Genomic DNA, 13,055 nt, shown 5'->3' with positions numbered 1-13,055 from the left:
TTAATCTATTTATTTTAAAATGGTAGTGTAAAATGTTTCCTGCTGCTACCAGTACAGCATTGTAACTAGATTCTGCATACAGGATTTCTGGACTCAAGTGGAGATTGTTGTGCATCAGAAGCGGGAGAGGCAATGCTATATGGGCACCAGCAGCACTCTGTGCCTCATCAAGTCAATATATTTTGCTTTCAAAGACTCAAGTCCCTACACTGTCCAATCCAGCATACATAATGCAGTTAAAAACAGTTTCTAGGACTTCAAACCTTTACATTATCTGGTATAGCTGAAGTAATGCCTTTGCAGTCCTCTCACAAAAGTGCTTCAAAGAGGTAACATCTCCAACCTTGGCCTAAATGAACTCTCAAATGCATGGCTTTTAATAGTTCAGAACAGTAAATACACTCTGTCCCCCTAGAAAATGCTCATCTTGCAATAGTTTGCTATTAGGTGGTAAATACTCCTTGTGAATGCTTAATTTATGCAAGTCTACTCTGAAATTCTGTAAGTACCTTGAGGAGAACCTTGAGGTTCCTCTACCTCCCCCTTTAGCCCAATTCCTTTAAAAGGGGTGTAGGCATAGGCACTTCCTTCCCAATTGATCTGAGCCTCTTTGGTTTCGTACAGTGTAAAAGAGGAATTATATCACACTGCTAGCTCAGAGTTCTGTGAAGTACTGACACTTCAGAACACTGATTAAAGTATTTAATGGCCCCATTAATGTCATTAATTAAATAGGCAATAAGCCAGGATAAAGACACTTGTAAGCATAAGGATCAGCAGCCTGCTGAGACCAGGTGAGTGTTGTGTATTTGGCTGTCAGCTAGGAATACCAGGAAAACCTAGCACTTCCTTAGCAACAAAGGTTTCTTCCACTGCACCCCTCTCATTCATGTCTTGCCAAGTGATTTGTACAACACAGGACTTGAAAATGACTGCTAGTGTTATCCCAAAAAGCTGTGTTAAAGGGACTGTCAGGCTCTGCCCAGGAAAGCTAGACTTGGGAGCTACTTTGAGTAGAGGCAACCGCAGTTCACCTGAGTACAGCTGTGATTCTGCTCTCGGCTACCTAGGGTGGCGAGTTCTCAGCTCAAGTGCTCTGGGCTTAGAGGAAGCTTCCTTGGGTAGTTCAGTGTTTGGTGACCAGTCTCCAACAGACTACAGCTGTGTTAATTAAGTCAGAAGGTGCTCTCAAGGTATAGTCAAAACTTGTACATTTTATTCCCAATTCACAGGGTTATTTGCACAGATGGAACACAAAACTCAAGAAGAAAGAATGTGTATGAATAAAACATTAGCATCTTTTGATCAAACACACTACAGGGTACATAGTCTTCCCTTCCTATAATAGTCTCATCAGTAAGAGCATCTTTAGACAAGTATTATAGCAATGGACTACAGACTTTTTAAGCAAGTTACAAGATAAATGGAGAAAACCAGCAATTACTAATGGGTGATTATGTCCTAAAAATGTGTAAATCTATTCCTTTGTACTTCAAAATGTTATCTGCAACATCCCTGCCAAAAATCATGTAGCAGTGCTGCAAATTATTTTGATCCAATTACCCTTCTCTGAACATTTTTCAAGTTGTTACCCCAGACTAAACATTTAGAGAAAAAGAAAAGCTCTTTCTAAGAGCAGAGGTCAAAATAACATTTAAATTGAAAACTTTCACTTTGAATAAAGCCATTATAGTGTACATTTAAACATCTTTAAAAGACATAGAAAGGATAACATTTAGCTTTCAGAGACCAGTCTATCATAGTCCCTAATTTAAACACCCAGCTACTTAAACACTAAATTTAAGATTTTTAATTAAAATTATCAGTTGGGTGCATGGACTTTTGGTGAAAAAGAAGTTCCAATAGAGCCTTCTGTTACTGCTGAGATAAATCAATATGCTGCAGATATTTTGGAGCACAGCCATTAGTTTCAGCAGAGTTTATACACACTACTTCAATTCTACAGAATTTGCAGGAATGACAAAATCTAGTTTACCACAGAAAAAACGTAATTCCCACCATTCTTGAGACTCCAAAAGAAAGATGCCTATACATGATCTTTTGTAGCCTGCGTATGTTCTTGCATTCCAGCTGTGCATAACCTGCAGGTAGCTTGCACAAGACAGGCTACTGCTTTTTTAGAGCAGGAATAGGATACCTGCATCAAGGAAGGGAGATGTTATCTAGATGGGCTGTGGCTTGACTTGCATGAATGCATAAACATTCCCTGCCCTTTTGGCCACATCCTGCTAACTCGTCCCCAACTGAAAGGCCCACAGAACAGCTTCTTCACAATTTTTCCATGGGAGCAAGAACTAGGACAACATCTTTATTCATGCACTCTTGAAACATCGTGGGTTTGTGTTCGGCTTTTCTGGCTTGTTCATATACACAAGTCAAGTCAAAGTTTAGTCCTACCTCTGGGAGAGAAAGAAAGAACCATCAGAACTGTCACATACTACATTATACTTGCAATGAACTGGATTTTCAAAACAAAAAATTTAAACTGTGCTATACATAAATTTTGAGGCACACAATATAAGGACACGATGACAAAATAGTTAAGGTATGTTACTATTACTCTGCAGTCAGAAGTTAGAATCTCAGCCTGGACACGATGTCCTCTTCCCTCCTCCCCACCAAACCAGCTGTAATTCTGGCTGGACTGACATGTGAACATTAATCACAGCAATCCTTCGCAGGCTGCTGACCAAAACACACCAGCTTCTGTAACCACATTATCCCAAGAGACAGTCAGGCGGACCACCTTTAAGTAGGATTTTAGTTCTGAATACTGTATTATTTAAAGATGCTGAAAAAGGGTGGTTTTTTTTTTTTTTGGCTGTTACAAACCATTTTTACAGAAATCAACTACCAGACAATCATAGCTCAACTTAAAAAGTATAAGATTGGTTTATCAAAGCATTTAAGTGTTCTTCAGAATTGTTCTCATTCAGTGGCACAGAAAGAACAAGTTATATGTACCACTAGTGCCAGGAGGCAGCTCAAACTCTACACACCAAAAAATGTTCACAACCTGCTGGAGAACCACAGCTGGTGCAGTTTTTGATAAGGCAAATGTAAAATGATGAGCTATTACCTAGAAATTAGCTTCTGTATTAATCTTTAATTGCTGATTTTAGCAGTTCGTAACCTAGCTAGCAATATCTAAATTATAACCGTAGGGAAGTCCATCCGGCAATAATGAAAGTTAACAGAAAAGAAATTTCAATGTGTTAAGACTAAAACATTTGCTCATCAGTCTTATTTCGTCTAGTACCCCTTTCAAAAATGTGAAGTGATATTTACTCCGACATCAAACAATAAACAAATTCCTGACTTTACTGAAATACCATAGTGAGGATTTTACTCCATAAGGGATGCATAGCTCTACTCCTAACAATGCTCTGGAGTCAAATTCTAAAGCTACAATAATTCCAGTGGATCAGTATTTCCTTCATTTTTTTATTACAGCATGTTTGCTAAATTTACAGCAAGCAGAAAATAAGCTGGGTCTTTAGTTATTTTGATCAAAACATTGATGTTTTAAAGGTAGTACACAATATTTGTTAAAAAGAACATATAAAAATACCTTTTTAGAAGCCTCTATAAGAAAGGAAATACAAAGTTTAATCCCACAACTTTCCTCTGCTAGAGCTGCACGCTACTGCTACAGTTTTAAATAGACTTTTTGTTGTTTTTAAACTATACATCCAGGAAAGTCTACAAAATTAAAGGAACGTGCATATAAATGATTGCATAGCAGAACATGAACATTAACTGCAAACAGTAAAGAAAAAGTTAGAAATACTATCAAATATACAAAGGTTCTAGAATCAACCCCCTAAGCACGTTCCACTGCCAAAATTTAAAAGCCATCTGCATTTCTTCAAAGGCCCCGCTGAAAACATTAAAACCAAAACCTAAAACATTTCTCTAAAAAGGAATTTTTTAAACGAATGTCTTTATATGCTACTACATAGACAGCAAGGAACACTAAGTGTGTGATGCTGGCTTTTGAAGGTAAATAGAAAAAAAAAAACAATGCCAAAAGCCATTTTCATAACAAAATATCTTGCCTTCTAGAGAAATACTGGTAAGATTACACACTGGTTTTGTTATTTTTCACAATCAATTTACTAAATATACTGTATTAGTGATAAACTAAATAGCTAGAGATGCAGCTCTTGTTCATATCCAACTTGAAACATTTGTTCTCAAGTAAAATGAAATCTTGTACCAAACCGCTATCCGTTCTGAGGAAAAAGTGATTCAGACTTGCTTGACTAAATACTTGTCGATGTGTAAAAGCAAGCCTTTGTTACTCAAGAAGAGAGATGGCTACAGTTTTATACCTATGAATACACCAACTAACCACAGGAGTCATTGGCATAAAAGTTTAGTTCTTATATACTGTACACACACAACTCGAAACAATCTACTGGTATCTAACAGCAGGAAAACTAAGCAATTTTATGGTTAACTGCTCACTAAAATTTAGAATAGATACAAAAACTGCATAAAATGTACACACAACCTAATATGTAGTTGCTCTGTCATTTGCTGAAATCTGAACTTAATTTTCCATTTCAAGGCTTTTTTTTTCCCCTCACACATTTAGTATTAGCAGCCAGGTAAAAAGCAGTAAAGCCTCTATCCTGACAAGTCCTGACACTGCGCAACCTCTGAACAAGCTTCCAGGACTAACTCTCCCCCCATGTAGTATACGTCTCAGTACCACCTCTCCAGATGGCAGGGTTAAAGAGAAATTTCGACACTCTCTCTCTCTCCACAGAGCTCCATTTACCAGCCTACTCGTGTCGGTGGGCACGGAGAATACCGAAACCTGCCTTTGCACAATGGAAACATGTAACTGCCAGGCTGCATTTCACAGCAGTCAGTGTTGCACTACAGCTGTCCAGTTTTCCATTTTATCACAAAGTTTAGTATTAAAGAACAAGTTAAACAGTTGGTTTAACTGTTCAGCACAAACTAGTACCATTTCTCTGCGGGTATGACATTTTTTTTTAATAGGACAATGTTGCAAATTACGATCAATCAAGTCATCACCAATATTTAAGCATTAAAAATGCAAGTCTTTACAAAAATATACATAGAGACACCACAATCAAATCAGTAGCTGCCCATGACATTTAACCAAGTGGACATTCTCTCTCTCTCTCTCTCTCTCAGTGGCTTCTCGACACTGTTTTAATTATAACCATTGTCTGCTACAGGGAAAACGGACAAAGAAAAGGTTTTTTTTTTTAGCACTGTTGCAACATCATATTCCTGATAATTTAAGTAAACTGAACTGTGTGTAAATGAATGTTACATGCCTAAAAACAACATGGATACACTGCTAGTGGCCACTGGACTTGGGACTAGTCCATGACCTTGATCTGGATTTTGACCTAGATCTAGAATGTGATCTTGACTGTGATTTGGATCTAGCTGGTTCTTTTTTTCTCGATTCCTTTTCATATCTTGAGCTGGACTTATAGTGTGTTTTAGAATCTGTTTTAGAGGTGCCTCTAGATTTGGTGTGAGATGCAGACCTAGACCGTGATTTAGCCTTCATTTCTTTCTTGGGCTGTGACTTGGATCGTGATCTTGAATTGGACTTAGATCTTGAAAAAGATCGATTGCGGTGTTTGAACCTATCAGAATAAAGGGGAGAGAGGAGATTTGAATGTAAAAACACTATTCTTAGACATCTAGTACATTAAAAATTGTTTACCATTTTTGCAGGAGAAACTTTTAAGCCTACAGTTAAAGGAATACAGTGATCTAGTTTTCGATTTAAATGGTGTAAAAATTATTTTACCTATCATTGTCCGAATGGCTTCTGCTACGACGAGGTCTTCCAGTAGGTCTACTGCTAAAAAGGTACATCAGAAAAAGTAAACAGTGACAAATACCTATGTATTTATACAGATGATTAATAAGTTTAGTTTTTTTGAGATGTGCATTTGCTTTTAGTTATTCTCCAATGAAGCACAGAATCATTTCATTCAATATTTGTTTTGATGAAGCATGCAAGCAACATAACTCCCACGAATGATTACAAAGCAAGTATAGAAAAAGAATATTCAAAATGTTAACAACTAAATAGTCAATATGGTGTTTCTCCTCCAACAGACTGCTGTGTAGTTGAAGCCAAACACACTACACTTACTTTCTAGGACTATACGATCTTCTATAGCTGTAATCAAAAGAACGACTTCTAGACCGCCTCCTTTCGTAACTCCGACTTCTAGATCGCCTATATCTGTCATAGTCATCGTAACGAGAAGAACTGTATAGGTTTCTCCCTTCCTTGGCTTTCATTTGATTTGGTGCTGTAGAAAAATAGCAATTTTTAACATTAAGTTCAAAAAAACAAAACAAAAAAACCCCCCAAACCTACTTTCCCTTTAGTGACATTACTAATGCTATTCACGTATTCAGTATTCATCAGAAAGCTTAATTCATGATTTTAACAGAGACGTTTATGAAAAGTACAGAAAAAGACAGACGAAAGAGTGCTGTAAGCCACTGATGCTTTGCTGGTTTAACCACTGGACAAAACTCAATGCAGTCCTGTCAGTGCTGTCAATCTAGAAAAAATGCAGTAAGAAAAGACTAAGGCTCCACAAAACCAAAACACGTAACTGGCTAAGGCGATTTCAGCCCACCTTGAAACTGTAAGCGGGTATGAGAGGCCAGGTTAATGACTGCTACATCCCGACATTCCTGAATTCACCTAAAAAGTGACAGCTAACTGGGAATTAAACTCCCATTTTTCCTGACTATGCAGTACCACATGTTACACCTGATCCACTGTCCTCCTTATTGATTAAAAGACTTATTTTCTCCTTACAATTCTTTTTGTCTACATGGAAAGTTTATACAGAAAAATTAATGAAACTGATTCCACAAAAAGAAAAGTCTGATTCTAAAACAAAACAAAAAAGTGAACCCCRCCCCCCAACCCACAGTACGGCAGTGCATGTTCACTTTGTAGTTTAATTATTAAAATAATTAATGGAAATGAACTTAGAAGTCTTCTGTTATATTTTCTCAAAGCAGCACAACCATCTTTCCCTTGTATTAAATCCAGTCCTCATTCAAATCCAAAGACAGCGCTTCAGTGTATTTTAAACATATTATGCCCTATCAAGACTATCTATTGTAGCTAGTGGCTACAATTTTTATGTTTAAGTGCTGCTGTTGACATCACTGAAGTAGATCTAATTAGTTTTTGTTCAGAAACATAAAAGAAACCCCAACATTTACATATGGGACAGAAGTTTGTCCTTCAGAGCATGTGATTTCCACTGACTTCCAAAAAAAAGAATGTGCACTTTTSAGGAAAAACTGAACAGTTAGGTTGTTTCTTTGACAACTTCAACTGAAAGATCTTCAAGGCACTCTCAAGTTGCACATGCATATTTAACCAAAAGTAACTTTTTTTTTGCAACTTAGCATATTTGTAGCCAGTTGTCTGCTGAAGTACAATGCTGAACAAACTATATTAGTCTTCTTTTAGACCAACAAGTATATGTTTGGTTTGTATCTAAAGTATATTTAGTAGCGTGAGCAATAAGATACAAGAAATAATTTCTTTACAATTATCTGATCAAAAACAAGAATTCTGTTCCATGGTGGACTGAGATATTTTGAAATTTATTTTTATCTGGAGCCAAACGAAAATGAAGATGTTACCTCAATCCTGGAAAGTGGACTGGCACAGAACACAGAATCACTAACACACTTCAACATAATATAAACATTGCAATACATTAAACAAACTGAGCTACACATTTTGACAGGGATAATTTTCATCAGTGTGTTCCTGCAAGAAAGCTTGATAAAACTGCACAGAAAACTCTTAAATATTTTCAGCTTACCACACTGTGGTAAGTGACCACTGTACTCAGTTATTTATTTCTAATTAAAACAAGAGACATTAATAGTTATTGGATAAAAAGCAAAATATCTACACGTTATTTATGTACAAGTAAGAATATATAACAATAATTTATAACATGTGTAATGTTGCCTTGCGCTAAACATTAAGGCTAAAATCATAATCTGATGAAATACACGCAAGCACTTACTCTTCCGATCCCCCTGTGCAAACTGGATTTCTATTTGCCGACCACAAATCCACTTTCGGTCCAAATTATGGAGAGCATCTTCTGCATCACGGACATCTTCAAATGTGGTGAGTGTTAAGGTACTTGGGAATTTGAGCAATTAACAAATTTGGTATTTTAAATCAGTTATTTTCTAAATTTACAACCTTTTTGGTTGTTTTGGGCATGCTGCAGGAAATGTGAGCAACTTTTTACTAACCAACTATCTGAGAATTCCTATAATATAATAAAATTCAAATCTCATGCTACGACCACGAACTTATCCACAACCAAGTAATTGCTATGCAACACCCGAGTTTTTTCTTCCCCCACTTGTACTTAAATAATGTATCCTTTTCAAAGTGTTATTTAATTATTAATAGTGATTCAGTTCTCTGCACTATATTCACACTACAAGAAATCATAGTTCTTAAAATACTTTAGGAATGCCAACAGTAAAAAACTACATATTTCTATTAATTCTAGAATTGGGATAAGGCTTTCCTTTTTCGCCAGCTGATTTTAAATATTTAAACTATGGGATGCCAAGGACACATATATAGACTGTTGACAGTCTATTTGTGATAAAACCATACACTAAAAATACTACACTATCAGTCAGGTGTTCAGTAACACAGTCTTTGTCAATTTTAATGTCTGAGATCAACCACCACTGTAATTCACACACCTTCTTCCATGTATGGGACCTGAAAGAATGAATTGCCTTTCTCCTCATAGCAACTCAGTCCATCATCAGCATCATCTATGCAGAAAATAAACTACCATGTTGTAGGTATATTTACCTTGATAAACCAAGAACGAATGCATTTTCATTCAAGATCACAATTACAATAGTACTCACAAGAGAAATATTACAGGTTTTGTCAATGGACTAAACCAGAATCATTCATCAAATTACTGCTTACATGACAAACAGAAGAAAAACTGTTATTCTGTAGGATACATCAGGTATGACTCCTTTAATCTTGGCCACCATTCAACTTCATCTTGACCTTTAACTCTTTAAGTGCTTGTCAGAAGGACTTGTCATGAGATGCTTGGCCAAAAATGACAGATGGCTTTATCTTTTACTTTGAAAAACAACCTTTTCCCCCTTTTGTAGATAAAGCGAAGCTTTGTCTCCCATTATGGCTTGTCCTTCTTCCAGCTTTTCTTTATTTTTTCTTTTCCCAAACTCTCCCTTCTCTTCAAGCCTGATCCTTAAGAGGTCTTTGGCTTGTCTACTTGCCTTAATTGTTGAACTCTACTCTAAAGGTTCTTTCATGCTTTCTCTTTGGGGTCGCCATTACTGTACAGCTTTACATTCTGAGGCAACAACAGAGGACAGTAAATTAGGGGACAATATTAAAGAAAGAAGTTCACCTCATTTTTTATACAATCTGCTTTTGATCAAGTGATTCTAGTTCCCATTCTTTTTTTAATTTTTAAATTAACAATGAATACTAGCCACAATTTGCTAAGCACAATTTACTTACATACTAGTTATAATAAAAACATGGTAGAAAATTTTGAGTCAGTGATAATTTTTAATTTAAATCATATAGTATCAATTTCAGTCACATAAGCAAGCTTTTATATTACTGGACTTGATTTAAGTTTTGCAAAAAGGCAAAGAACAATTGAGAGGAGTTAATCTTCAAAAATAATGAAACACCACATTATAAGTAAGACACTTATTAGATACAACACAAAAGTAAACTGCTTTTTCATTTAGATTTGTTACCTCTTACACAAACTTGAATTTCAAACGTCAACACCCCTCACTAATCAGCCATCTGAAGAAAGGATATTGAACATAAGCAAATCCTCTGGGACGACGAGTGTAGAAGTCAAGCGGAACGTATACATCAACTATAGGCCCGTAACGACCAAACTCACGGCGCAAATCTTCAGACCTAAAATATCACAAATATCTTATATATGTTTTCTCCCTATTTAAGTTAAAAACATCCACTAAATAAAAAATAGCACCTACAATCAAATAATATGACCAACCAACTTTCTGGAGCACTCTGAAGAGGATGAATGTAGCAAAATATTTGGGGGGCAGCGGGAAAGAGTTTGAGCAGTTCATTGTTAAGAACACACTAGGCTTTTCTGAAACACTGTTGAACCTCAAGATGCTCAGAATACACCCTAGCATTTTGAATTCAGTGTTTAGCATAACTCCATAATACAAGTGTAAACCGAGAAGTGACACATATTAGCTAATTCAATGCAAAATGTACTAGCAAAGTGGGCTGAAAGTGAGAAGGATCCAAGAACTTTTTTCAAAAAGTATCCCATAAAATTCTTAACACTGATTTTGCAACACTCAAACATTAACTGTAAYATGCAAAGAAAAAGTATAAGAATAAATCAGTCACACAAACTCATTTCCATTGAATACTCAACACTTACAACCATATCAAATGGAACAGAACTTGAGTGAGCAACCCATTCACGCCCTTAGCTTTTCCAAAGAGGTGGCAGAGTACAGAACAGCTTGAACAAACTACTGTCCCCTCAAGAGAGAAGTTTCTTAATTACATTAGCTTCTTTACATATGTTTTTCTGTATAATTTTAACACAACAATCTGTATGAGACACTCATGTGAATGTATAATTATGCGGTGTGAAAGAGTTATTGCTATTCATCTCTCTTTCTCATCAGCTGGGGGGGGAAAAAATCTATATTGCATGAAGTCAGCAGACTATATTACATATATAACAACAAGAAGGTAATTCCAACAACCAACATAAGGATCTCACATTGAAGCTATCTCTAAAAATATCATTTAATCATAAGCATACAATGAAAGCCTGAACAGGAGTCTCATTTTTAAGAAGTTTGAAAGTCTTCTTCCCTTACTGTTCTGATCCTAAAATAATACACTGTCAAAAAACGAATGAATACTGATAGAAAACTACCATTAAAAACTATTTATTTTTTTGACAACAATAAGGTTCCTAATTCATTCTATTGTGCCTACGTTACTGTTATTTGCCGAACAACTTTGGTGCAAGCTGTCCAGCCAGCAAGTTTCAAAACTCAARCTTGAGTTTATACAAACAAATCTTGTAGTGACTTCCACAGAACTTCTACAATTAACAGCATAAAAAGTGCTCCAAGTCACATATGCATTCTGTGCACGTATGCTCTATAAACATTTCACAACTGGTAACAAACACAAAAGGGAGATGCTAAACTGCAGAAGAGAAAGAGAGAAATCTAACAGTTCACTAAAAACACCCAAGCAGGAAAGACTGATGCATGTAATATGTATACTTAATTCTTCTAAATAACGATGAAAAATTACTGCACTAAGCTGCACACAATTGGTTCTTACCTAGTTTTGTGGCAATTATTATAGAGAAAAGGCGTTTTCTTTTTTTCTCTACATTAAGAGCCTCGTAAGAGGCCACGGTGCATAACAATTAGTGCAACAGCATYCCACCCGAACGGGCAGCAATTACCACACTAACGGAACCAACCGCGCTATGAATTTCGAGGAGATTCACAGCAAGCGGGCTATGTTTTCTTCCTTCTCGGAATAATCGCTGCATTTTAAAAGTATATTTAAAATTCCAGCGGCTGCTGAGCACAGAAGCGGTGCACAGGTAGCTACCGCCGAACTGGGCCGGCAAATCCCGCCTTGATCTCCCGCTAGAGAAACACAACCGCGGCTGGGAGAGTTTCACTCTTTTCCGGCCTATCTTTGTTCTTTCTGGATGTGTTTTGGAAACCGATTCACGGGGGGGGACGGCGAGGAAAATGGAGAAGGGAGCGGAAAGCAAGGCAGGGTAAAGGGTAAAGCCGCCGAGAAGGGAGAGGCCTGCGCCTCCGCCCCCCCCGGACCCTCGCCCGGGAAGGCCCCGCAGCCTCCCGCGGCAGCCGCCTGCGCGGCCTAGCGAGCCCGCCAAAGCCTGCGCGGCCCCCGCGCCCGGCCCGCTCCCCCCGCCCCGCTCGCCCCCGCTCACCGGGTGTCGTCGGCCACGTTCCGCACGAAGAGCGAGGTGTTGGGGGGCCGCAGATAGCGGGACATGGCGGCGGCGGCGGGGGGCGAGGGGCAGCGAGCGGCGGGGCCCAGGCGCTGCGGGGAGCGGAGCGGCTGAGGCGACCCTCCGGAGCAGCACGCAGCGCCACAGCCAGGCGCCCGCCGCCTCTCGCGAGACTTCCCGCGGGGCTTCCGGCGAGAGCTCCGCGAAAGGAGGGAAACACGGGGGAGGGGGGGGACAGCCGGCGCCAAAACCGACCCTGCCCTCACTGCGCATGCCCCGCTCGCCCTCCCCCTGCGGCGCGCACGCGCAGGAGGCGCCCGCCCGGCGTGACTCGCGGCCCGCGAGGGAGCCCCCCCCTCCCCTCGGGCGCCGTGCGCACATGCGCGCTCCGCTCGCCCTGCTCCGCGCGTGCGCCCGCGCGCGCCCCCGCGGCCGTTCGCCTTTCCCGCCCAAACAAGGGGGATGGGCGCGCGCTGCGCCGGGCGCGCGGGAGGCCGTTGGCGGCGGTTGGCAAGATGGAGGGCAAAAGCCGCCGTGAGGAGAAAGGTCGTGCGCGCCCGGCCGGCCGCCTCCTGCCCCGCGCAGGCAGATTTGCAAAGGACCAGGCCGTTCTTGCTAGAGCCATTTGTGTTATGAGAACAATAAAGTGGGCAGCTGGAGGAATTATTACTTTCATTACACATAATGTGTGACTTGCCAGTGGTGAAATAGGCAAGAAAGTGGTAGATCTGTGAAGGGTTACGTGTTTGAAAGGTGAGTTGATGAAGGGCTCAGTAAAGAAGCCTGTCTGCATCTTTGCTGCTGTGAGGAATTTTTGGCAAACTGCACAGGCAGATGGGGAAGAGACTTTTGAGTTCATGTAGTCCTGATGTCTGTCAGTAACATATTTTCACTTCCTGACTTTACTGATCTATTTTAAATGGCTAAATAGAG

At 39.2% G+C, this 13,055-nt stretch overlaps 1 protein-coding gene across 8 annotated transcripts; it reads right to left on the bottom strand.

Moving 5' to 3' along the window:
* Window positions 1–1,194: 1,194 nt before the first annotated feature.
* SRSF10 (serine and arginine rich splicing factor 10) lies at window positions 1,195–12,420 on the bottom strand. 8 transcript variants are annotated; one of them, XM_026062447.1, is made up of 7 exons: window positions 12,102–12,416; window positions 9,932–10,036; window positions 8,103–8,206; window positions 6,179–6,341; window positions 5,828–5,881; window positions 5,559–5,660; window positions 1,195–2,420 (listed from the first exon to the last, which is right to left on the bottom strand). In XM_026062447.1, the coding sequence occupies exons 1-7, from the start codon at window positions 12,164–12,166 to the stop codon at window positions 2,402–2,404; spliced, it is 612 nt and encodes a 203-aa protein (XP_025918232.1). In that variant the 5' UTR covers window positions 12,167–12,416; the 3' UTR covers window positions 1,195–2,401. The 8 variants fall into 8 exon arrangements, 7 of the variants coding, with proteins under 7 accessions (XP_025918232.1, XP_025918234.1, XP_025918233.1 ...); XR_003252944.1 differs by lacking the exon at window positions 1,195–2,420 and adding an exon at window positions 9,047–9,446 and having other exon boundaries at window positions 3,446–5,660; window positions 8,103–8,883; window positions 9,865–10,036; window positions 12,102–12,143; XM_026062446.1 differs by lacking the exon at window positions 1,195–2,420 and adding an exon at window positions 9,047–9,446 and having other exon boundaries at window positions 3,446–5,660; window positions 8,103–8,224; window positions 9,865–10,036; window positions 12,102–12,143.
* Between the last annotated feature and the right edge of the window lie 635 nt (window positions 12,421–13,055).

The sequence above is a fragment of the Apteryx rowi genome, unplaced genomic scaffold, assembly GCF_003343035.1.
Source record: "Apteryx rowi isolate R43461 unplaced genomic scaffold, aptRow1 scaffold_190, whole genome shotgun sequence".
Classification (NCBI taxonomy): domain Eukaryota; kingdom Metazoa; phylum Chordata; class Aves; order Apterygiformes; family Apterygidae; genus Apteryx; species Apteryx rowi.
Note: the sequence above shows the minus strand (reverse complement) of the source record. Positions and strands in the feature narration are given on the sequence as shown.